This window comes from Gadus morhua, chromosome 12 (genome assembly GCF_902167405.1).
Source record: "Gadus morhua chromosome 12, gadMor3.0, whole genome shotgun sequence".
NCBI classification, from domain to species: Eukaryota; Metazoa; Chordata; class Actinopteri; order Gadiformes; family Gadidae; genus Gadus; species Gadus morhua.
Genome location: NC_044059.1, coordinates 23,222,405 through 23,247,862, shown reverse-complemented (window position 1 = coordinate 23,247,862; position 25,458 = coordinate 23,222,405). Strand labels below are relative to the sequence as shown.

The following is a 25,458-nucleotide window of genomic DNA, read 5'->3' as shown; positions in this document are numbered from 1 at the left end:
CACTGTGCACCTTTTCCAGTTTATTGACATTGGAGGCCGCCCCCTTGATAAATATTAGTGCGAGCGGGTTTTGATACCCGCGCTTGTGAGTGACACTGTCTAATTGGATCAGAGTGGCAGCAGCAACAGAAACAGAGCGCACATTACCAGATATGTTCCACTGAAGGCGAACCTTCGGGGGGCGCGTAACTCTACCCCGACTGTTTTCCTGCTATTACCAGTTCTCAATGATCCGCGAGATGAATGTCAATCTCTCTCTGCCTCCAAACTCTAAACAAAAGCATTCCTACGCAGTCACGGCAACTTAGTCATGAGTTTGTCACGAGTTGGCCCACGAAACGGTGTTGTCCTCCGGATGAAAATCAAAACAAACAAAAGTTTAGCCTTCGGTTAGATCACTCACGTTCGTTACGATTTGGTATCGGCTCCAAAACGAGACAAGCCAATTACAGGACATGTGTAATTGAGTGTGTTGGGGGTGCACCCATCTGTCTGAACAGAACGCTCGCAATGCCTCCTTCTCACGTCACTGGCCCTGCAAGAGTTCTGGCTCGGCTCGAGCCAGTAGTACTACGCCTTGACCTCGGCCTTCGCTTTCCCCCCCGCTAACCAGAACCAGAAGCGTTCCCAGCGAGACGCACCTCGCGCTAGCCCCTGCCATCCGTCAGGGAGGCTGGAAGCTGGATCCAAAGGCTGGAGGAGAAAGAGGAGAAGGTGGGAGGCTGAGGGGGGCTGTTTACGAGGCGCTGGGAGTCTGTTGGGGAGAAGGCCCTGATGGTCCGGGGGGGGGGACAGGGCAGCGGGGGAAGACGAACAAGCAGCGGAGTGGAGCGGCTCGTAAGTTCTGCAGGTTCCTCCGCTTTGACGAGTCCGTTTCCATCTCCACACACCCCGCTGTAGAGGGGAAGACGAGGTGTGCTCTTGTTTTACACCGGGGTCGGCACCTCTGGAGGTGTTATTTGGGAGGGGCGGGGAATGGCGGTTTCTGGACGATTCATGCGAGCCAACAGTGATGCCTTCCATGTTCGCATACCTGCTTTGCTCTAGAGGAATTTGAGTCTCTCGTGGCCTGAGGAGGGCGGCTATAGTCCGGGTAGCGAATGAAGTCCTGATCCTCTGGTCTGTTTTAGGGATTTGAGGGCCAGGGTTAAGTCGGGATATTTTATCTGCGATCAAAACGTTTTTTTTCCCAGGATCACGCAACGCTCGTAAATACGGCATATTTACCGAGCGATATTGCGTTTGAGCCGTCTGAGCCGTATTCAGGATCCTCCTCGGCCTCATCTTTGCACCGTCGGAGGGAATTAAAGGTTCAGAAAGATCCAGGTTCACTTTCTCACTCTCCTAAACCTTTATCACCTAAGTATTTTTGTTGGACTCACTGTTGACACTCTAATATCGGCCTGTATCTGATGAAACTGTATCTGATATCAGGGTTCAGAGGTCAAAACGCTCTCGAGTCAACTCGGCTCGGGAAGAGAAGAGTGTGTGAAGTGGTGGACGAGGACAGGATGATCAGTGGAGATGATTATCACCGGCGAGATTCATCCCAGATCTGAAAGATTCCGGCCTCATGCGCTGAGCCTGCGTAGTTAACCATAGCAAGAGAGCGAGCGAGAGAGAGAAAGAGAGAGAGAGAGAGAGAGAGAGAGAGAGAGAGAGAGAGAGAGAGAGAGAGAGAGAGAGCCAGGGGGGCAGCTGGCAATGATTAGCTTATGATTCACTTTAGCTGTGCATAGAGGCTGCTTGTAAAAATATGAACAGTATAACTGTTTCCTGAAATGTGCTGACAGCAGCTCCCACGGGGGAGAGTGCTGCTCTCCGCTGCAACACATGGCTCACACGCCGGGGTTAGCGCCAAGCCGTGTATTAGCCAAACTCGCTAACGGCTACCTGGTTCGAAAGTTATGATTAACACAAGGTGCTACGCACAACAGTCTCAGGGAGTGTTTTCTCAGAGCTTAGATGGAGGCTCCGCTCTCGACTACATGACCGCACTACAAATGAAGAAATCAAAGACACAAACAATTCAATAACTAGGTTGAAGTTTTTCTACGGAAAAACAAATAATGAATCAATGCGTATCTATTGCCAAATATATGTTTATCAATACCGGCAGCAATGCCTATTCGTCATAAAAGAGAGTAGAGTAGATGACTTCAGGCCAAACCAATGGATCACCGTGTTGCAACATTCTTGTCTGTGTAATTTCTTCAAGATGGCTCATCATTCATCCTCAAGAACAGCAATATATTAATCATGTTCTACAGGCCCTGCCAGTCCCTGAGCAAAGCTAGCCGAGCTAGCCTGATTGTAGCATATCTAGCTGCTCTACGCAGGTTGGGTTAAGGTAGAGGCTCCACCGCACCTAGACCAGGGAGCACCAGTCATGTAAGGGATCCTCGCCTCCAGCAACACTCTGTCATTAGGCTGATGTAGCACTCAGTGCAAACCACACGCTCTCCTTGCATAGCATAGCGCCAGTGCATAGTAACAGAGCAGCAGTTCATGCCTCGGCATTCCTGATATGCACTCATAAGGGCCTGCTAAGTGGCTGTTGAATATAAGAGCACTTGATTGGCCAGTTCCTTTTTTCTTTTCTTTTTACAGGCAGATCTGTTGGCTAGCCAAGGTCTGGGTTTGGACTCAATCGTCCTCTTCATTAAGCTCCCGTCCCGTGTAGTAGTGTTTGGCGTTTCCTATTAACTTTCATGTGAACACGTAGTTTGTTTAAATACGACCGGCACATGGTGCTGTAAAAATGGCTGAAGGAGATTAATGTTCTGTGGGATTTTTATGTTTGATTCTCATGTGCAGCGTTCCTTACATTGTGGCGCATGCACTTTTCCCATGATGTTTAATCGCTAAGATTTTTTTTTTACAGACTTTCGCCAATGATTGAATTCATATTTAAGGGCTGCGAGGTATTAGGGACGGCCGCATGAAAAACGTGTTGCATGTCATGCGATTGGTCGATGGACCGATGTGAGCCAAGCTTAGTCGTGGACCAGCTGACATATGCTTGCAATGAAATTGATTTTTAAAAGGTCATTCATCACAATGGTTTTATCTTCATATGAACGCGACGGGCTCGTTGCAGCGAGCGATGTTTGACTCAGAACAAGGGAGATGGATCCCATTTTTCACTATTACTCTCAGGTTGGCACCGTGCAATCTGATGGGGGATATAATAACAAAAAATGTGTTTTGCCTCAACTGGGACGAATAGGCAGAGACAAGGCTTCATTTGTCGAGAAGAGATCCAAAAGGAGCTTATTACGTAGCCACAGTTGTTCTCCCTTATGGCCATTAGAGCCACTAACTGCACAAACATGTCATGCTAATATTCCTTCTTTCAAATATGCCGGGACTCTGAAGTCTGAATAGCAATGCGCTTTGTGCCTTTCTTCCCCTCTCTCTCTCTCTCTCTCTCTCTCTCTCTCTCTCTCTCTCTCTCTCTCTCTCTCTCTCTCTCTCTCTCTCCCTCTCCTCTCTCTCTCTCTCTCTCTCTCTCTCTCTCTCTCTCTCTCTCTCTCTCTCTCTCTCTCTCTCTCTCTGAAACCAAAGGAGGGCTTGGTTTTGCTCAAATGTATGCTCTGTTGTTTGTTGATTTATCATAATGTTTGGTGGAAGGAGGGTTACATGTGTGTGTGTGTGTGCGAGCGTGTCCGTGTGTGCGTGCGTGCTTGCGTGCGTGTGTGTGCGTGTCCGTCCGTGTCTGTGCCTGTATGTGTGTGTGCCTTTCGGTCTGTGTGTGTGTGTGTGTGTGTGTGTGTGTGTGTGTGTGTGTGTGTGTGTGTGTGTGTGTGTGTGTGTGTGTGTGTATGTGTGTGTGTGTGTGTGTGTGTTTGTGTTTGTGTGTGTGTGTGTAGGGGGGGAACCTACGTTTCCACGATTCGTGTGAAACAGGGATGGACTGTTTCTGCTGGGGTTTGAGATCGGGGGAACTGCTTTGCTACGCTTTCTATGGTGGTGGAGGGGTGGAGTTCATGCGGTTTGGTGTGTTTGGTGGCTGGAAGGGGTTGGGGAAGAAGGGGTTCGTCACGCAACCTTGTTCTGGTGGCGTGGCGTCTAGTATGAGTGCGCTCGTTGGGAAGTGATTAGCACAACGGCCGACACAATGAGACTTCAGTGAGGGGACATTGTCGTAAACTTTTAATCTCTCCTTCTCTCTCTTCATCTCCCCCCCCCCCCCCCTCTCTCTCTCTCTCTCTCTCTCTCTCTCTCTCTCGCTCTCTCTCTCTCTCTCTCTTTCTCTCTCTCTTCATCTCCCCCCCCCCCCTCTCTCTCTCTCTCTCTCTCTCTCTCTCTCTCTCTCTCTCTCTCTCTATCTCGCTCTCTCTCTCTCTCTCCCCCTTTCTCTCTCTCTCTCTCTCTCTCTCTCTCTCTCTCTCTCTCTCTCTCTCTCTCTCTCTCTCTCACTCTCTCTCTCTCTTCTCTCTCTCCTCCACCAGGCTCTCCGGTCCCCTACTCTCCCCAGGAATGAAGGCGACAGGGACCCAGTCTCCGACGGCGCTGGACAAGCAGAACATCCACCCCCAGCACAAACCCTACTCCAGCTACCCTCACCCACCCTGTGCCAACGACGGTGAGACCGGCCTCCACCAGCCCCCCCACCACCCCCTCCACCCCCCTGCTCTATCCCCTTGTGTCAACTTGTAGTTGTAACAAGTTATATCAGATCATAATAATCATAAGTTGGCCCTGCGTTCAGAAACAGACCTCCATCCATCATTCTGCGTTCGGTCGGAGACATCATGAAACTCACCGAAATAGATTCAATGTCGTTGTAATATGCAGTGTGGTTGTCGGGGTTAAGCCGTTGTCGACGCCAGGTCACAACCAACCCATGTAGCACGGACGATTACGTTGAGAATATGTAGGTTCTGGTTCAGCGCGTCAAGAAATCGAGGTTCAATTTTACGATGATATTTTTTTGAAAATTGTACCTCATGGCGAAGGCCGTTTCCGCTGGCTGGCGGCGGGTCCGCCATCTCCCCGCAGCTGCCGCCGTCACTCACTGGGCCGGCCCTAATGACTTAAACACTGTTTCCCCTGTTGAGGATCTACGCATGGCGGTCCCTCAAACCACACTGTGGTCGCAGAGTTGCGCAAAGAACGGCGCTCCACCAGGAAAAAAAAATAGAAAAAGGGCAGGTTTTGACATTATCGTTACTTCTCCTGCGGTCGCTTCTAAGTACAAGCTGAGAAAGACGGAGGTGGGGGCGGCGGGGTGTAGGGACTGGGCAGATTTTGCACAACCCTAAGCATTGTCTTTATTTCAAACTCACTCAGTTTTCAAAGGGGCTTTACAGGATGCTGAGTCGAGGAACAAAAACCGTATGCAATTGAGGAGCTCAGGCATAACAGCCCGTCAAATCTGACTTCTCTTTCTCTTTCTCCTCCTCTCCTCTCCTTTTTCTCCTTCTCCTCTCCTCCCATCCTTTCCTCTCCTTCTCCTCTCCTCCTATCCTCTCCTCCTCCTCTCCCCTCCTCTTTTTCCTCTCCTCCTCCCCACTCTCCCCTTCTCCCCTCTCCTACCCTCTCTCTCTCCTCTCCCCTCTTCCTTTTCCTCCCCTCCTACCGCCTTTCCTCCTCCTCTCCTCCTCTCCTCCTCCTCCCTCTCCTCTCTTCGTCTCCTCTCCTTCTCCCCCCTCTCCTCCTCTCCTCCTCCCCCTCTCCTCTCCTCCTCCTCCCTCTCCTCCTCCCCCTCTCCTCCTCCCCCTCTCCTCTCCTCATCCTTCTCCCCTCCTTCTCCTCTCCCTTTCCTCTCCTCCTCCTCCTCCTTCCCCTCTCCTTCTCATCCCCTCCTCCCCCCTCTGCTCACCCTTCTATACTCCCCTCCTATCCTTCTCCTCTCTCCTCTCCACAGACTACCAGGGCAGCTTCCAGAGTTGCTTCCATTTTGGAGACGCGTACAGGATGGAGCAGGCGGTCGGCGGCGGCCACGTCCTGGCCGACTCTCACAACTACCCCTCCCATCAGCCCAATGGCTTCCACATGTCCTCCAGCAACACCACCACGGGTTGCTCTGCAGGTGAGGCCCCAAACTCCCCGTCTAATCCCTGCCTCATGTCAATCTAATCGGTTTTATCTCTATCTCATGTCTATTTGATCTCTACCTCCTGTGGATCTAATCTGTCTAATCTCTGTCCCATGTCTATCTAATCTCTACCTCAGGTCAATGTAATCCGTCTAATCTCTATCCCATGTCTATCTAATCTCTGCCTAATCTCTATCTCATGTCGATCTAATCCCTACCCTAACCCTAACCCTAACCCTACATGTCAATATGATCTCTGTCTAATCTTTGTCTCGTGTCTATTTTATCTTTATTTAATCTCTATCCCATGTTTATCTAATCTCTATTTTATGTTTAACTCCTGTCTATTTAATGTATATCTCGTGTGCATATAATCTTTATCTCATGTCTATCTAATCTCGACCTCATGTACCTCATGTCTATTAAATCTCCATCTAATCTCTGCTTAATCTCTACCTCATGTCTATCTAATCTCGACCTCATGTGTAGTTCCTTTCTATCTAATATCTGTCTAATGTCTATCTGGGGACTGTGTTACACCACCACACACAACACCTCCCCTCTTTGCACTCAGCTCGCTCCCTTTCCATCATGACAGCTTGCGCAAGGGAGTTACTACGATGACCACATATATCACGATAATCAAATCAAATGGCAGATGATTCTGTTACGCTTTACAATAAGGGCACATTATTTGACCCCCGATTGACATTGGTTAATGCAGTTATAAGCATTAACCAACAGTTAATGAACATATAATTAATGGCTTTGGTAGTAATTGACTAATGGTGTTCATGTTAACTAAGGTATTAATGAACACATTATTGAGGGTTAGGGTTGACCCTAACCCTGATTCTTACCCCTGTGCTAATGATGTATAATGCTTAATGCTGCATTAATGCTAATTCATGGTTTATCAATGTACTCTTATTGTAAAGTGTTACTGGGGATTCTTCACTAGATTGACCCCTCCGCTCTGTTGCTCATCCTCGCGTCTCGCCTCCAGGCTTCGGGCTGACCCAGGGCCTCCAGGGCGCCGGCGGGTGCCAGTTCTCCTCCAGCCCAGAGGAGAGCATCTTCTTCCAAGTGGGCAGCTTCGACCGGAGCCTAAGCCACATGTCCTCCTCGGTGTACACGGAGACATGAGAGAGGGGCCGACCTGGCACTCCCAGGCCCCGGCACGGAGTGCCGTACTCCCTCCAGGATGCCTCTTAACACGCAATACTTGTCTTAATGCACTAGTCCCTGTCGTCTCTTCTTTGTTCCCTTCCAAACATGAGTCAATGGGTTGCTCCCAAAAGCCTTTTGCTTTGGCCTCTTTCGGTATAGCGTACGAACGTTCTAGCCGGGTTTGAGACAATAACATCAATAAGGTTTAAAATAGCTCAAACAATTTTGTATGCTTGCCGTGACACTAAATTGCCTCCATGCAAACAATCTCGATCTGGTGCTTTCACTAGATTAGATCAAATGTTTTTTTATGAAATGTTCCGATATTATGTGATGAGTAATCCAGTTCATGTTGATTGTTCCTGTTTGCAATGGACTGTTATCTCAATGATGTTTATAAGTATTGGCGGTCCAAAGCTCTATTGTCATGTAGCATTTTCCTCTTTTTGCTTTATGTATCGAGTTGCAACACAATGAGAAAAAATAGGGACGGATTTAACGACATCCACTCCCTCTCTTTCTCGCTCAATATCGTTCAATCATTTCAAGGCTGATGTGTAGAAAGAAATCTATATTTTTGCTGTGTTGTTTTATCAGTGTAAAATAAGTGGTTTGCCGTTAAATTTGTTTTGTTGAGTTATCTGGATATGTTATGTAATGTCTGGAGGAGAATATGGGTTAATCAATTATATGTTGCATTAAACCTTAAACCCAATCTATTTTATCATGTGTACAAAATGTACAGTTTGTTTAAAATGTTTTGAATGTTTGTCATTTCCCAATGATTAATTAATAAATGTATAATTATGCAAAATGTCTCCCTTTATTTAAATCTGTGACACATTGTATGAAAGCATAATAATAAAGCCATATCTCGAAACATTAGCAATATTTGTGAATTGTGTGAAAGTGTACACTAATCACAGGAATGAATGATTTTACTTTTGACGGTGGTGTTGGATTATTCGCTCAGGCCCGATTTTTGGGTAGACGAATAATGCCCTCTAGTGGTCAGTTTACACAGTGCGAACATAACGAATATCATTCCATTTATTATTAACGTGGACATGATAGAATATTTCCCATACAAAACAAAAATAAACATAGTGGCAGATAATTACAGATTGTTTGTTAAATCTTTTTCACCTTTTTGCTGACATAACTTTGGTAGTAGAAATTACTGAAGAGGAAAATGAGGCTGACACAATAGCCAAACACCACAACATTCATGGAGTCAGGGAAGTTGCACTCTGCGAACAGGTTATATCCTGTGTGCGTTGTCAAAAGCACAAACTGCACCTGCAAAAAGACAGGAGCAAGGCCAAAGATTAACAATGAACATTATACAATGAACATTAATGTTCATTGTAATGAACATTACAATGAAAATTAACACATACCCATATGCCAAACCATCATTCATAATTGCAAGGGCAATTTTCATGCAGGATACTGTTTTACATTGCTGAGATTCATTAATCTGACCAGGGTTTTTTGTTGACGGTAGCTTTTTCGTTGATGTTAGAATAGTCTCGACTAACTATATCAAACTAAATTTAAGTTTAATCCTATTAGTTTCATCATATTAAAACAACAAATGACATGATTGGATCAGAGTTGTGGATGCCCTGTCACATGACATTAGCATCCAGGATTTATTGCACTTATGGACTACAGTGGACCCAGGTGAGGTGAGGGGACGGCTCACCAGCTGTAGGGTGGTGAGGTAGCGCTTCCACCAGAGGTACTTCTGCATGTGAGGCCCAAGCCCGGCCAGGCCGTAGTAAGAGTACATGATGATGTGGACGAAGGTGTTCAGCAAGCCAATGAAGAATGCTGCAAAACAAAAAGAATGCTTAGAAAATGACGGATGATGAAAATATGCTGTTTAAATTAAATAGGTTTCTTAGAGATTTTGAGTGCATTTGCTTTCAAGAATATCTGATATGAATATGAATGCTGGCCATCTTGTGACTAAAGGAATGGGAAAATACCAAAAAATCGACATCATTAAGGTTTGTTTAATTTTGTATTCGTTTTTTCCAGAGATGTTCTGGACTAAGGTCCAGTCATTCTGGGTTCAGACTTGCCAATGACTGGACCATGTGTCAAAAGGACTTTCCCAAGGCCTGTCCACTTACACTGTCCACCAGCAAGATACTTCACCCCGGCCCACCAGTTGAAGATCATGGTGCCGTGGTGATAGACGTGGAGGAAGGTCAGCTGGTTGTTCTTCTTCCTCAGGATGAAGAAGACCTGGACTTGTTCAAAGGACAGGAAGGGACACACATTGTGAATTTGTGTGAATGAGGGAATTAAATCAACAGAAGAGTTGTTTGTATGTCTGTCTGTTCTGGACAATGTTTACCGTGTCACTGAGTTCTATAACCTTGGAGAAAAAAAACCACCAGCAGACATTGGCCATCTGAAGAAAAACAGAACAAATATTTTAATCATGGAGGAACACGTAGGACTATCAAAATACACGCAGAAAAACCCATCAAACAGGAAGTTGATTAATGATTGCATATGTAGTGCATTGCGTAGTAATTCATACTGATTGGAGGGTTTCCGGTTTACAAACATGTTTGGCTGGCAACCCAGTCAGTGGCAGTAAACTTTGTCGTTACCATAAACTACTACAGCAACTACAGCATCGTTATTCCTGTACCAACGGCTTTGTATTGTATTTATCCTTGTAAAGTGTGATAATGGGATGATACGTTAATTCCAGAGGTGAACGTGTTGGTTTGTCTTTATTTTGCATAATAATGTTAAGTAGGTTAATGTTTGTTTGTAGTGTCCTATTAAAACACATATTTTAATTGATTCCTATATGTACTTTTATTTTTATTTTCAACCTGGTCGCGCATCACATGGACTTTTTGCACCCATATAATTGCCTGTTCAGTTCTGGGTATTTATTTTGGCACTTTTGCTTGGACTCTAGGAAAATGTTTCAAAGGGAAACTTTGTTGATCTGGGTCATGGTTCAAGTTCAACTAAGAATTCGAGTTTGTTCATTCCATGAACTTGTTGAGCTATGTTATTGCTTGGAGGCATTTGAGATGGGCTGTTGCATGTTGTGACATTTTTTGCATGCCCTTAGACATTGTGTTTGTCCAGAGTTGGAATGGAGCCAATGGAGTACAGATTTATTTATAATAAGATGTAGCATGCTTGTTTTATGTATGAAAGTAGGAAAATGTATACTTTCCACACTTTCGAAACTCACCCAATGTGTGGGAGAAGTATGAGGCAAATCAATGTATATAAATATGACTTCATTTAGTTTTTTCATTATTAAACATTGGGATCAGTTCTTACCCTCATTGCCAGAGGGCTGGTGCTGTAGTCTACTGGCTGACAGAGGTAGCTGTAGTTTGACAACCTGGATGTGACCAGGAACTGTGAACATTAAAACATGAATTGGATTATAAGAAAGTAAGTAAGTAAGTTAAGGCAGAACAAAGGAAGTCAGGAAGGAAGTACATTTGAGGCACAAGAAAAAGATGTGGAAGGGGAAAAAAAAAGTGTGAATGAACAAAGACAGACACCAGCCTACTCACCTCATAGAACATGTAGACAGACAAACACACCATGGCAAAATTGTAAACAATAAGAACTCCTTTCAGGTCAACGGGTCCCCTATGTTTCATCAGGCGGGGGCCGGCCCAGAGCACACAGAGGTAGACCAGGAAGATAACTATTACTGGGACCGGAGAGTACACCAGCAGCCAAGGGTCTGTCCTCTTATCTGGAAGACAATGGAATAATCTGGGTTCCAAACCTTTTTCATTCGAGGCCCACATCAACATCAGAGAAGGGTTACCTGCCTGCGGCCACAGTAGGCTACTTACTGATATAGTACTTGAGAACATGACATAATTATACCAATAAGTCAAACCATGATAAGGCCTATGCTTTTATTTTTTATAAGAAAAATACCATTAAAAAAAATGTAAACAACAAAATATATAGACACTACATATATATTGAATCCATATTTTCGGTCAATATATTCGCGGGCCACCTCGCAGACCATTGATGCCCGCGGCCCACTGGTTAGAAATCCGACGTGAGGAAGGAATTACTATGCTGTGGTGGAATCGGGTGACGACAAAAGTCCTCAAATTGCTGCAGGTTGAAACCCTATGTCGACTGAGGAGAGACTTGTAATTAGACAATACAATGTAGGCCTACGATGTGCCGCGGCCGTACGCCCCGTGACAGTGGGGACATGTGGTGTCAGCCCGCCCCGAGCCATAGAGCAGCCTTTGTCATCGTCTCCATCTCCCTCCCACGCATTGAACACAAGACGACTGTTGTGATACGTTAACTTTAACGATTTACGTTTTTTACCCCTCCTTAAAGTATGATATTTAAGATTTAAGTATACATCTTTCAATCTCATGACAAAAACACATGCCTACCTCCGTTCTCCAGTGTCCACTTGTACGTGGACATGACGCGCTTCAAAGCATTGTCCATCTAAAAGTGGATAAAAACATATAACTCCACCAGCCCAATGTTGTATATTTAGACAATCCATAAATGCGTTCATTCACAGCCTACCTTGAACGAGAAGAAGCAAATCCAATATTCTCAAGAGTTTGTCAAGCGACTATGTTTTTTGACCTGGCCTGATAACCTTTGGACTTTAACAACTGAGTAACTGGACTGTGGGTTATCTGCCGACCACCGTGATATTACGTTCGTTTATAGTGGGCTATGTTTGATTATGGGTCATGTAAATCTTCCAGTGGGGCCTAGTCTATGAAACGTTTAAATCCATGAAATCCCGGCTGTCGCACTGAAGGCGAATCGACGAGGGCATAGCTGAGACAACCCCGATGCATTGGAAGGCGGAACTTACTGCTTTTAATCTCCCTTAAGACCCCTTAATCAGTCTTTCCTTACCATGATATGAATAACGTATAGGCTACCATTTCAAGACACTCAAATGGACCATACAATGGTCAACAGTTAAATCGGTCGCGCATATAGTTAGGGTCAAGTGTGTTAGATTCAACCGCTCATAGCAGTATTGTTCTGTCCACTCTGATTGGCTGTGCAGCTTCGTGACGCGGAATAATGTAGCTTGGCTAGCTGTGGGCACCGTGAGTGGGAGGGGTTTTGAGAGTGTACGAATCTTCTAAACAAGATAACATGAATTCAATCACAAATGTTCAGCGTTACCAACAGATGCCCGGGTATTTTAAATCACAAGCTAGTTAAAAAGTTACACATCGTGACTTTAAACGTCCTTATGTTTTCCAGGTAAAGGGGAGGGCAGTAGGGCTTCAGTTGTATTCCCAATGCCAAATAGAGCTCCTTCACGTTTGGACCGGTTTACCCGGACACTCCAGCACCACAAGCACATTGTCCTCGAGTCACTTTCCCCAGTAGCCAGAAGTGTTTCCCTTCTGCTTGATGTTGCACTACGTAAGCACATATACAAGCTTTTGACCTGCTGTGATCGTCAGGCTTGCATTCTTTATCTGGTAAATGTTGGTGGAACTGTTTCGTGCTAATGTGATATTACATTAGATGTAAAAGATATTTCCTAATATATATTCTCCCCGATGTATATTCTCCCCGATGTAAAATGAATGATATTTCATTAACTGACACATTGTGGGCAAAATATTTATATGGACATGTCTCAAAGCGTTTACATTATTTAATGGTTGTATAAAACTGTTGCATGATCCCAACATGTAATACATTTGACTTTCACAGCAGTTTGGTTCTCGGAGGCCCAACTTTAGGATGGACAGATTCTGCTCTCTAGTGGACATAACTAGGACTGCAACTAACGATTATTTTCATAGCCGCTTAAATAATTTACAATGAACTAAAATCATTTATATACATTCTATAAAATGTCAATAGCAAATGCAACCACAAGTCACCAAAGTGGGAGGGGATGAGTCCAAAGTGATAAATGTGGATGCTTTATCTGACTAGCAGCCTAGAACAACTAAACTATTATTTTTTTATCATTATCCATGAACAACATATTTTAATTCAACTGCAACATTAAGCAGCACATGTTTGTTATCTGTTCTTAATAAATGAGTTAAGCAATAAATACATTATCAAAATTAGATTTCATAAAGTTTCTATCAATCGACTAAATGCAGCCCTAGATATAGCGCAATAATGCCAACATAGGCTAACCAGAATTCTTCGAAGCATTAAAGTCAAGAAGCTGTAAACGTTCGATTGATAGAATATTTCACATTGACCAACAAAAATAACAACAAAATGTAATCTGAGATGGTGTGTTACTTCCTTTTTTCCTTTTCGCTGAGATAGTTTTTGTAGTAAAAATTGGAGAAGAGGACGATAAGGGTTGAACAATAGCCGAAGACAACGACATTCATGAAGTCCGGGAAGTTACACTCAGTGAACAGGTTATACGTTGTGTGTGTCGTCACAACGACAAACTGAACCTGCAAAACGACAGGAGCAAAGGCAAAGAGCAACAATTACAGATTTGTCCTCATTTTGTCATCCATTAAACTGTGGCAGATACTAATAACTATATAATACGAATAAGTTATCTGATGCATTGCATACACTGTATTCTATCAAGATGTGTTTTAGAAACTTAGTTGTGGCAGCATTTGAATGGTTTTAATTACTTTTGACTATTCAAAGTTTGAGTAGGTACTATTGCCAAGCCCACACACACACACACACACACAAACCACCCCATCGTTCCCAGTGGACCCTGAGGTGCTGGGCTTACCAGTTGCAGGGTGGTGAGGTAGCGCTTCCACCAGAGAAATTTCTGCATGTGGGGCCCAAGCCCTGCCAGGCCGTAGTAAGAGTACATGATCATGTGGACGAAGCTGTTGAGCAAGCCAATGAAGAACGCTGCAAGAAAAGGGAGAAAGGCTGGTTGGATGAATGGATGGAAATATACTTTATCGTTGTGGGAGTGTATTCAGTTGTAACTTGTACGAACACCCATTATGAATATGAATGCTGGACTGTGTAGAGTAGTTAATATGTACACGAATAGTGCACAGGTCTTCATGCAGAGGTAATTCTGTGTTTGTACTTGTTGGTGACAAGGTCGGGACAGGGTTTTGTGAGTTTAATGGGACTTTAAGATGTCTGTCCACTTACATTGTCCACCCGGGACATACTTCACACCGGCCCAACAGTTGACGATCATGGTGGTATGGTGAAAGATGTGGAGGAAGGTCAGCTGGTTGTTCTTCTTCCTCAGGATGAAAAATACCTGGACAGGCAGGAATGGATAATGGTAAGACCCAACATTTTGGAAAGAATGGGTGAACTAAATTCAATCTATGTAAGAATCGTTGTTGCTTTTTTACCGTGTCACTGAGTTCTATGACCTTGGAGAAGAAAAACCACCAACACACATTGGCCATCTGAAGAAACAGACAAAAAAATCATCATATTGCAAGTGCTTAAATCGCATGTGCGCAGCCAACTCAGTTAAAAGACCTGGTGTTAACTTGTGTATTCCTACCGACCCTTTTCAAATGGTCAGCCTGGTGGGAAAATTTGTTTTCAGTTGAGTCTTGTTCTACGTTATCCACACATCTATGAGCTGCGCACCTAATGATTTAGAAGTGAATGCTTAAGGGCCAAAGCTTGAGGCTACAAAAAACACTGCCTCTGACAGTTTCCCTCGTCACTTAGTGAAGTGCAGCTCTGCACTCAGAATGATACTAAACGAAGCACCTTTTTGTTCAGTGCGTGAGCACGCACAGTCGCAGATAAAAACAGTCAAACGTATACATTTGTTCGTTTTTGGGCACAATTTGAGAAAGCTGCCTAGCCGGGCTGCTTCTGTGCGCTAACTTGTGCTGGACAAAAAAAACATACAGAAACAGGACCTGCTGTTTGGAGTAGGATGGATTTCATTGGCAGGACATGTGCCAATTTCGAAACCCTCGTACAACGCAAGAGGAGGTGATTTGAACAAAAATCCACACGTGTACATCTCGGCATAGACGATGTTAACAATAAGCCTGGGGTCTAAACCAACCAAAAGCCAAGTCTTAAGTTTCTCGGACACTAATTGTACGCTCTCACACAACCCCACACACACACACACACACACACACACACACACACACACACACACACACACACACACACACACACACACACACACACACACACACACACACACACACACACACACCTCCTTCCAAGAACTGTCAGCCAAACTCAAACTTTTATCTCATAGTGTATGAGCTGAAACAAGCTCACGTCAAACTGACAACTTCTAAATGGTACCAAATTAAACCAAAACTTTCAGTTCTACTTTGACATTTCCTACCTTCATTGCCAGTGGGCTGTTGCTGTAGTCTACCGGCTGACAGAGGAGGCTGTAATTGGACAACCTGGATAAGACCACGAACTGTAAACAGTCAAGTTATTGGTGAAAAAAAATACAAAGGGTGTTCAACAGTTCAACAGAAAAGAGCTTGATATAAGGAGCATGACAACTCTGTTGATGAAAGTGCAAGACACCAAACAAACCTTTTGGAACATATACCCAGACAGGCAGACCATGGCAAAATTGTAAAGGAGGAGAACTCCTTTCAGATCAACGGGTTCCCTGTGTTTCATCAATCGGGGTCCGGTCCAGGCCACACAGAGGTAGACCAGTATAATGACTACTATTGGGACCGGAGAGTACACCAGCAGCCATGGGTCCGTTCTCTCATCTGAAATATAATGGAATACTATGTAATTTGGGAGCCGGGTGAGGACCAATGTCTCCACCTGCTGATTGAGTTTCAGGTTGAAACATGTCCACGCAGCAGGTCGTTCCAACTCTAATTTACAAAGTGGCACCGCAATAAATGTATGCCAGTATAAAAACAATCCATTTAATAGTTTAAGCTCATAGGCCTACCTCCATTCTCCAGGGTCCACCGGTACATGGACTGGACGCGTTGCCAAGTGCTATCCATCTAAAATAGATTAATTTCAGCTCCAGCGGTGTGCTTTTTTTAAAATATTCTTAATTATCTTTAAAATATGGTCACAGATAGCCTACCTTGAAAAAGAAAAAAATCCTCCTACTCAAGTTCAGTTCATAAACACTGAAAGTCAAGCGACTTTGGATCTCCACCGGTCCGAAAAGCTGTTGCTTTAACAAATGACTTATTTAGCTTCATAGAAATCCGATAGTCTATTAAAGTCATGAAATAGTAAACTCTGTAGTCGCCCTGAAAGGAAAGAAGACATACCAGTTATGCAAGAGAAGACAACCCGGCTGCACCCTGTGCGATGTGATTGGGCGCTGATGCCTATTCGGCGGGGCCATTCAAGCTCCACTCCTCCGTATATATCTGGGATTACTGCCGCACCCACCAGCAGTGTAAAACTATGCTTCAATGAGGCATGCTGTTACCTTATTCATTCAGTTGTTGTAGTATAAATTATATCCCATACAAAACACATTCAGTGCCATAATGACGTGTATAAAGCGTGTCGTTGTTTGATGCATCATATTATTCAAAGGGTTTGTGCTCGTCATACTAATAATTATCCTAATTCTTATTTACATTTAATTTACATTTCGGGTATTAAGCAGCCAAATGGAATCATGCACACTTCACATACCGACATCGGGGTCAACTAGTGAAAGAGACAGCCAGCTCGTTGAGAGCAGGTAGGGTTAAAGTTAAGTCTTGCTCAGGGACACCTCGACGCTTAGTCAGCGAACAAACTAGCAACCTTCCGGTCACAACCCTCTCTACCTGAGCCCATTATATGATGTGGACAAAGTTATTTACTTAGTTACTCTACTCAGTGAAGAAAGCTGCATAAATAGCGAAATATATATCGTGAAAATAATGATTATGAATTCTGCTTTACCTGGTTCAGGATGCTTAAGTGGACGTGTTTTTATAATGCATCCATGCCAATCCAAGTGGTACTTATTTTCATTCATTATTGTCCATGTCAAGTGAAGAAGTTCAGCTGATTTGTTGAATGTGTTTTCTTTTTAGCTAGTTTAGCTACAAAAACTAATTGTATTTGCATATCAATAATCAACAAGGCCCCAAGGCTTTTTAATTGCCCTAACGCTTGTCACTCGAAAAGGGGCAAGGCCAATTGGCAGGCATATTTTCCCCCCAAAAAAGATTTTGAAGCATCGTGTGAGAAGGGGTTTGGAATGGTTGCCTAATACATTTAATTGTATAACCTTTATTTAATTAATGTTATTATTAGAAGGTATTTCATATAGGAGGAGAAGCATGAAGGTTCATGAGAAAAGAGATGGCGATAAAACTAGAAAAAGACGCCCTACGCAATAAAACATTTGACAACTTATTTAAAGTGAGTGAATCCATTCAAATTAATGATCACAGATGTCTAATAAAGGAGTGCGAGGAAATTTTATAGGGTGCCGCCAAATTAAAAAGATAGTTGCACCAATGCCACCAGCAGAAAAATGTTAGTTACTTGAGCACTATTGGTGTATACTATAAAAAATGTATGCATAGCATCATTAGGTCACACTCTGTGAGCTTACTTAGTCAGAAAACTTTGTGAGCAAAGGAGACTTATTCAGACGGTTTGTGTCAATGTTGGTAAGGCACTTCATGGCTCGATTTGTGTGACGTCATGTTGTGAACTTGAACCACTTATGCAAGATCACAACAAAGAGCATGTTAAACCCCCCCCCCCCCCCCCCCCCCCCCCCACCCTTCTACAACACCGGGGCTGGAATTCCAAATGTGTACCATTCAGATGCCTGTGATACCTGGTCTAATAACGAGACCCATTTTTCTTCCACCCTGCTCAGGTCACAAGGGGGACACCTACTACTGATCACCAGAACTTTTGTAATTCCCCAAAATTCTGGAGGAGCTTCTGAGCAACTACGTTATGCAGTTATTGTTCTCGTTATCGCGAACAGACCCCTCTCCAGATAACTTTCACCTGGAAGGATCTTCCATCCACCTCGCTGGGCCTGGTCTGAAAAGGGTCTAGCCAGACCTCCACAGCAAGAGCCAGTGTGCTTCATTCACAAGAAGCCTTGATGACATGCTGCTCGTCTGCTCGTCACACTCATACCTGGTGGCATAATATCACCCCTTTAAGAACAACTTGCATTCATGCAAACTCTGTTCACCCAGAATCTGTCCAGTGCATGTGCACCTAGGAAAACAAAATGGTTTTCTGGCTTAATCTAGCCATTGTATCTACTGAGTGTGTTACATGTAAACATGCAGGAACACAGGACTTTAGGAATTCAACAATTGTTAATAATGAAGCAATGCCACACTTTTGTATGCAAAAGTGTATAAAATAAGGGAATGTCATGCCAGCCATGATTGGATTGGAAGTGTGGGTCAGGTTGGGCTATCCCTACATATATGAAACAGAGTCTTCGGCTCCTTCAATACAAGCCAAACTTCATCATTGAAGGTTGTCTGATGAGCTACCATCTCATTTTATCCGAGAGCCGGTTTGTTTTTACAACATTCTTTCCCTGTGATGCAATGATTGCTTATTAACGTCATGATGGGATGTAGGTACCATGGCAAGTGGCAGTAGTCTAGTGCCATTAAAGTCTCTGTGGTTTTAATGTGTTGATATTTTTAAATAATTACATTTAATGATTCTTAACTTCCTTGTGTCCGGCACATGGCTGTTATATTCCCCATTCATAGAACTAGACAACCCCTCTGGTAACATTGGGTAGCACACTACTATCATCCTCTATTGGCATTAGATACCCCCCTAACAAAACATGTTTAACATGTTTCAGGTAGAGGTAATGGATGAGCTGGAAATCCTTATCCATGTCTATTTGTGAAAAGTTATAGCCCTGTGACAGCTCAAAATCTTCTATCCAACTAAAAAGGAATGCAGGACTACCAGCTGAACAATAGCACCATTGTCGTTAAATACAATTTAACATTTAAAGGCCCAGCGAACAAAAAGCATTTGTTTTGCTTTTAAACATGGGTATTTCTCAAATGATCTTGAACATAGTAATCAATGCCATTTTGTCTCGGTGACTAAATAAGTTAGAGTTCTTAAGGGTTAAGTTCTTCCCTGCTTTAAACTCAAACCACGTGACGTTGAAGTGCGGCCACTATGTGAGAAATTACTTGACGAGAGGCAAGTTAGCAACAATGTCTGGGGGGCTATGGGTGTTGTTGGCTGCGTACAAGAGAGGGTTAATGTTCTCACTTATAGCATGCAGCCCCCTCCATCCTGACCTGACTGTCATGCAGACAGCCCCACCATGGCCGCTAAGCGCGTTTCATTGGGAGCAAGCATCCTGAAGCCGTTGCAATCCACATGGTAATCTTTGCCATCCTTTTCACTATCTCAAGTGAAGAGAAAGCTTCTTCAGGGGATTTGGTACTTTGTTGAAGTTAGTTGCCAATGCTAATATATTACCGTATACTCATTAGTGCACCTTTGCTAAGTACTTTGTCCATAATTTGCAAAATTGCAAAACATTCAAGAAATACTGTAATGTCTAATAAAATGTATTTATTTTGTTGGATCACACCTGTCCAAACTGTGCTTAAAATATGTTTCCCTGTCAATGAGGGGATGGCAAATGGCTATACTCCAAATGCACATAGTACTCTAGGCTGATATCTGAACGTCTTTGTGAAACAGCGTTTCATGTTTCCTCTGTGGTCTTGAAGAAGGAGTTGAGTGACAGCTGCCTGGTTCCATTGGCTGGGTTGGGTTTGGTTTTTTTACTTGCTGACAACTTGCTGTTTTTCGCAACCTTCTTCCTCTTGCCGTCCTGACAATACAAACACATGCTTTAAAACGTATACAAGTGTGTAAGAAATGACCAGATTATACATTAGTAAAATTTACATCGATTTATTACATAGTTACATAGCTTGTTACATTACCTCACCAAGCAACTGAGTTACAAACTAATATCAATCAGAAATAACTTACCTTTAAAGTTAGCACCTCATGACTAAGTTCACCCATAGATTCATACAGCTTTAGGATCTGCAAGAGTTGACACAAGTATCCAATGACAGAGTGTCATACAAATACAATGCTATTCAAATACATTGGAGTCTAGGGTTGGGTAACGTTATTTTTTATGTTACAAGATGACTTCCATCTATAAGTGTGCAATGATTTGTACATTATATTTGTGTTTTATAAATCCAAGATGTACATTTTGACCCAATATCTATTTACTTATATGTATTTGTTCTGTCTATATGGAGCCAGCAGGTAGGATGGTGATATCTGCCTAATGATATGAGATACGTAGCGTAGTAGCGTAGTGTATCAATGTCAGGCCTACCCTACTGCATTGTAAATGGCATCTCGATAGCCGAGCAACAAATGCGCAGTACGCAGCTACCCGCAAGGAAGTAGGAAAGGAACAAACAATGTGTTTGCGTCAGAACTAAATTTCTGATTACTTGAATGGTAAAAGTAACTCATTACTTTCCAACAAAAAAGTAATCCGTGTACTCCGATATGAAATATAACAGTGGTGGAGACATACCTTTTTCAGTCCTGTGGAGACAGCTGCCTCAAGCAGAGCAGGCCTGGTTAGCCACTGAAGTTTTTCACTTTGTGTTTCTTCAGTAGCGTGTTCGTCCTCAACAGAAACACTGTACACAATGTACGTCTGGTGAATGTGAGAGAATATATGAACCACCTGCCGAAAACAGGAGACAAGAAGAATAAAAAAATCTTAAATTCAGTTCAGTCGTTAATGATGGAATGTGTAAGCGTGGGGACTGGATGGCACTCACCTCCCCAACATAAGACAAAAGGTCCTTGTTGACCTCGACTCCCAAGATTCTTCCAACCTCTGCACACAGGGCTCCCTTCTGCTTGACTTTTGAATTCTCCTCGTCTAGTAACAAACTGGGGAACTCCCACATCCCGGCCAGCAGACCTGTGGGTGCACCACATCCAGAGAAGAACATTGTAACCCAGAGAGAGAGGTTTCTGTTTGTCTCTCACAAAGCAGAGCTAACCCTAAAATGAATAGTTTTATGGGATAATAATTTAGTAATATGTTATTGCAGATATTTTGGACGTTTTAAACCAGCCCCATGACCCCAAAATCAAACGACCCTTGTAATAAACCTTGTATATTTTAGGGGCAAACCTTTGTTTGGTCTCTGGGTGAGCAGATACTCGTCCTCTCCGTCTTCGCTGGGTCGGCGTGCCACACAGGTGAGGGTTTGTTCGACGCGTGGGGCCTTCTTGGCAGGCTTCCTCGGGAAGTTGTGGACCCCCAGGTCATCCAACCAGGGCTCCGTGGGACACAAGGTGCAGGATGCAGGCGTGGCTGCACGGGGGAGGGAGGAGGCCGGTGAGGTTCAGTAGAAGAACACCATCGATCCCAGGAGGCAGCCGAATTCAAGTGTTACAGCAGCCATAGACACCAAGACATAAATATCAGTAAATAAAAACCCCATAATATATGAACACCTGGGAACTAACAAATAAGAGTACATTTATAAATATAGAATATATAAAAACAAAGAAATATGGAAACATTCAGGTACACATTAACATAAAACGCAAGTATTTCGGCGTCTGCCCAAATGATAACACCTAATGAATGATAAAAGGCTGACAGGAGAGTGAGAGGAGGAGGAACCAGGGTACTCACGGCAGTCTTCTATATCACCCTGTGTAGACGGGCTCTTGCCGACTTTCCCCAGGAGCTTCTGGGAGTTTGCCTCCTGCTTGACATGAACCTGGACATAGTTAGATGTTCATTAGATCTGTGAAGATGACCTACAGACCTGGTCAACAACGATCTGGCTAACGACGGCTTGACCTAGCCTCGTTCCAGTTCAATTTCACCATTGATCAATTTATAAGCTGATTACTACCACAACTACACTGCCTCATTGAGATCAGCAGAAGTCAGGCGAAGGGATCAGCACCTTGCGATAGGAGTGGCAGTGGGTCTTTAGAGGACACTGGCCACAGAGAGCTGCTTTAGGGGTGCAGACTCGGGCCCCCAGCTCCATCAAGGCCTGGTTGAATTCCCCAGGTCTCTCTGGGTCCACCACGGTATTAGCCAGGGTCCTAAAGAGGACCACCATTGTAAAGTGACAGAATAAGCATTGAGACTTATGTTATTTAAAAAACAAAAACGATAGCAATACGTTGCATTTGTATTGCTTTTTTCACGATAACAAAGTAAATTAAAATAATTGCAAAACGGTTTAACAACAGACATAAATAAAAGCTCTGATCGAGTTTTGGAGCTCCATACTTATTTTAACTTGAACTTCTTCTCTGAAAAAGGACCATGCATGGTTTGTACGACTCCCTCACCATAGGGCCTCTGTCACGGCAGAGCTGGTGCTGTCAGCCCCTATAGCCCTCAGGCGGCACAGGACACGGATCACGTTGCCATCCACCACTCCAGACACCTGAGACACCCAGCAGGGCAGCCAATCAGTGATCACAGGTGATGGACAACGTGTCCCTTGTTATCTTAGACGAAGATGAAGCCGCTGGTTTACTCTGTCCGATGCTTTTAGTATGGAACGCTAGTTCCAAATTAAATCAGACATATTAGTCGTTATAATTAAAGGTCATGAACCTTAAAATACAGAAGGAATCTTTAATAATGTCAATGAATGGAATTTATATAGATAAAGGCATGGTCCTCAGCAATAACACGTCTCCGAAATGAATGAATGGGTATATGAGTCATTTTAAGTGGTATTATGTGTGTGTAAGTGTATTTATGTGTTTGTTCAGGTGTGTGTATACGGTGGGTAACCTCTGACCTCTCCGAGTGCAATAGACCCGATCGCCCCAGCAGTGTAGCGTCCGACCCCAGGCAGCTGTTTCAGAAGGCTGTCAACCGTCCTTGGCATCTGGCCCTCCATCTCTGTCACCACCTTAGACACAAACTCTAATGACCACCAAATCTCCCGCATGAGGTACGTCTATTCACTGTTCAGTGTTCAGTGTTCCTGTAGTACCTGCCCTGACCTTCCCTGTTACTGTCTGGGACACTTAGTAATATGCGTCTTAATAAGACGCTTTAGTAATGATATAATGTGATATATGATACAATGTGATATTATTTTTTGCTAGAGATATGCTATAAAAAGATGTGTGTCACTGCCTTGTTGTGATGATTTTAATCTTTGTATATTTTGAGTCAGTAATTTGAATAAAGAGAATGCAGAGTATATAGAAGTTATAGTACACTGAAGTAATTTAAATGCATGCCATTTAATTCAAGTGTAAGCAGACGCATAACACACCTTCTGAGCTCCTTCGTGGAGTCTCCTTCCTCGGGAGTAGTAGCCAAGCCCCGCCCACATTTTGTTGACTTCCTGTTTAACAAGGAGGTGGAGAATTGATTTTAAACAATTGCAATTTTGATGTATTGGCGCATCTGCAGTGAATTTTACTCTGGGGATCACCTCAAGTGAAGCAGCTGCCAGATCCTGCACCGTCGGCCACCTCTTGAGGTTCAATGTAAGGAATTCACAATATCATTATTCAAAGGATGACGTCATGTGTTCAATATGCTCCCCAAAGGAGGTAATGATTGTGAGATTGAGGTCAGTGTTGGTTACCTTCATCCATCTGTTGTAATATTCTATCACAGTGGCCACCTGGGTCTGCTGCAGCATGATCTCTGAGACCCAGACTGTAAGCCAAAGAAACTGGTGTCAAATAATCCTGGGGAATCTAAAAAGATTATGAAATGATTTGGATAAGTATATCGTCCACATGGCCTAGGATGGGAGAGGGGCATTATACCTGCATATGTTCTGATGTTGACGTCTGGCTCTTTTAAGGCCTGTTATAACAAAACATTTAGATATCATCAACAGTCTTGCAGATTTTCTGCAGATATTTGTATCTTACTGTGTAAAATGAATGTCATTTTTACCACTGTCCTCCATGGAAGCTCTCTCTTTTCCTTGTCATACCAGTTGAGGAGCTTCTTCTGTATCTGCAGCACAGAGGCTGGTTCATGAAAAGTGTGGTATGTGGTGGGAGTGCAGGGATTGGTGGGTTCTTCTTCTGCAAAGAAAGAGCATGCGTCTACATGACACTGAAAACTAATGAGAGCATTTTCTGTCCATGCACAACATAGGAATGTAAAGACATGTTATGCTCCAATGCACGAGGTAACGTTAACAAACCTGACACCTTTGTAAATATGCTATAACTGTATCGGCAACACTCCTTGAGTATACAACTCTATAGTATTTTATCTAATTCTGCCTGGAGGACACCGTTCATATAACCGTAGTTATACGACAGCTCACAACGCCCACAATCTCTTCAATAAGAAGACGTAACATGATTAGACTACCTTTTTTTACAGCTTCCTTAGTCCTCTTTCGGGGTGTTTTCGTAGTTTCTGCCATTGTAAGCGTGGATCTCTTTCCTTTCTGCATAGCGGAACGCAACTTGCTCATATTGTACATATACTGATTTATTGTACTCAAGTTTGCTTTAACGCCATTTGTTTACATTCTGGACACCGTCACACCGCATGAACGTTCCCGCCAACAAGGCGGAGCCACCGGTTTTGACCAATCGACGTTACTTCCGGAATGAGTAACCAATAGTAAAGCCCAGAGCTGGTAAAGCCAATATACGCCTCTTGGCTGAATCGTGCAGCATTAACAACAATAGTACAACAAAAGAAGTACTACCTACGTTCCCTTTTTTTCTTTGCGCTTATCGATAATTACAATCACTTTTAAGGGTAGAAATGTGCATCTGAAATGGAAATTCTGTACCTACATTATTAAAATTACGCTTTTTAAAAGTCAGCAAGTGATTCGGAAGGAATACCAACGCTTCCACATTGTCGTCATGTCGTGTTGTCTATGTGCTTGTGCAACTGCTCTTAAAGGACTTTAAATAGCCCATGCACGAGGCGGAGATTTTCATCGAATAAAATAGCTCCGTTCACCCTAAGCACCCTTCACTGTCTAGCCCAGGGACCTAAAGCCCTTTCCTCCTGGTGCACATGCGTGGTTTTGCAGTATTTTTCCTGTTGCATCACGGTGTGCTCGAATGGCATCGCACTTATAGTAGCTTTTGTACACTGCCACAAACGATCGCCAGGTAATTCAACTACATAGAGGAAACACCGAAAATAATTGCACAAACGTGGCAAATGGCACATGGAAATTTAATATAAAAGAAGCACAATACAGATTATGTAATTCCTCTGAATATTTCCGTTCCTCTTTTCAGTCGTTACTGATCTC

The 25,458-nt window shown here is 43.5% G+C and overlaps 4 protein-coding genes across 7 annotated transcripts in view; 1 reads left to right on the top strand and 3 right to left on the bottom strand.

Annotated features, from left to right (window-relative positions):
• glis1b (GLIS family zinc finger 1b) overlaps positions 1 to 8,093 on the top strand; it is a 43,974-nt gene extending 35,881 nt beyond the window's left edge. The window contains 3 exon segments of the mRNA XM_030371721.1: positions 4,455 to 4,588; positions 5,873 to 6,037; positions 7,050 to 8,093. Coding sequence (XP_030227581.1) covers positions 4,455 to 4,588; positions 5,873 to 6,037; positions 7,050 to 7,189 — 439 coding nt within the window. The 3' untranslated portion in view covers positions 7,190 to 8,093.
• A 152-nt stretch (positions 8,094 to 8,245) lies between these two features.
• LOC115555307 (elongation of very long chain fatty acids protein 4) lies at positions 8,246 to 12,259 on the bottom strand. The gene is made up of 8 exons (XM_030372118.1): positions 11,789 to 12,259; positions 11,647 to 11,704; positions 10,783 to 10,970; positions 10,541 to 10,621; positions 9,582 to 9,638; positions 9,355 to 9,469; positions 8,922 to 9,049; positions 8,246 to 8,512 (listed from the first exon to the last, which is right to left on the bottom strand). Exons 2-8 carry the CDS (start codon positions 11,702 to 11,704, stop codon positions 8,345 to 8,347), a joined length of 795 nt encoding a protein of 264 aa, XP_030227978.1. The 5' UTR covers positions 11,789 to 12,259; the 3' UTR covers positions 8,246 to 8,344.
• Positions 12,260 to 12,848: 589 nt separating this feature from the next.
• On the bottom strand, positions 12,849 to 16,549 carry LOC115555308 (elongation of very long chain fatty acids protein 4). 2 transcript variants are annotated; one of them, XM_030372119.1, is made up of 9 exons: positions 16,462 to 16,549; positions 16,269 to 16,361; positions 16,125 to 16,182; positions 15,746 to 15,933; positions 15,543 to 15,623; positions 14,566 to 14,622; positions 14,354 to 14,468; positions 13,971 to 14,098; positions 12,849 to 13,671 (listed from the first exon to the last, which is right to left on the bottom strand). In XM_030372119.1, the coding sequence occupies exons 3-9, from the start codon at positions 16,180 to 16,182 to the stop codon at positions 13,504 to 13,506; spliced, it is 795 nt and encodes a 264-aa protein (XP_030227979.1). In that variant the 5' UTR covers positions 16,269 to 16,361; positions 16,462 to 16,549; the 3' UTR covers positions 12,849 to 13,503. The 2 variants fall into 2 exon arrangements, with proteins under 2 accessions (XP_030227979.1, XP_030227980.1); XM_030372120.1 differs by having other exon boundaries at positions 16,269 to 16,355; positions 16,462 to 16,521.
• A 3,163-nt stretch (positions 16,550 to 19,712) lies between these two features.
• On the bottom strand, positions 19,713 to 24,767 carry mutyh (mutY DNA glycosylase). 3 transcript variants are annotated; one of them, XM_030372097.1, is made up of 15 exons: positions 24,549 to 24,767; positions 24,120 to 24,250; positions 23,987 to 24,026; positions 23,800 to 23,873; positions 23,644 to 23,685; positions 23,482 to 23,553; positions 22,996 to 23,109; positions 22,535 to 22,632; positions 22,138 to 22,282; positions 21,858 to 21,945; positions 21,348 to 21,530; positions 20,986 to 21,131; positions 20,733 to 20,888; positions 20,162 to 20,218; positions 19,713 to 19,997 (listed from the first exon to the last, which is right to left on the bottom strand). In XM_030372097.1, exons 1-15 carry the CDS (start codon positions 24,661 to 24,663, stop codon positions 19,869 to 19,871), a joined length of 1,590 nt encoding a protein of 529 aa, XP_030227957.1. In that variant the 5' UTR covers positions 24,664 to 24,767; the 3' UTR covers positions 19,713 to 19,868. The 3 variants fall into 3 exon arrangements, with proteins under 3 accessions (XP_030227957.1, XP_030227956.1, XP_030227958.1); XM_030372096.1 differs by having other exon boundaries at positions 24,120 to 24,253; positions 24,549 to 24,766; XM_030372098.1 differs by having other exon boundaries at positions 20,733 to 20,858; positions 24,120 to 24,253; positions 24,549 to 24,729.
• Between the last annotated feature and the right edge of the window lie 691 nt (positions 24,768 to 25,458).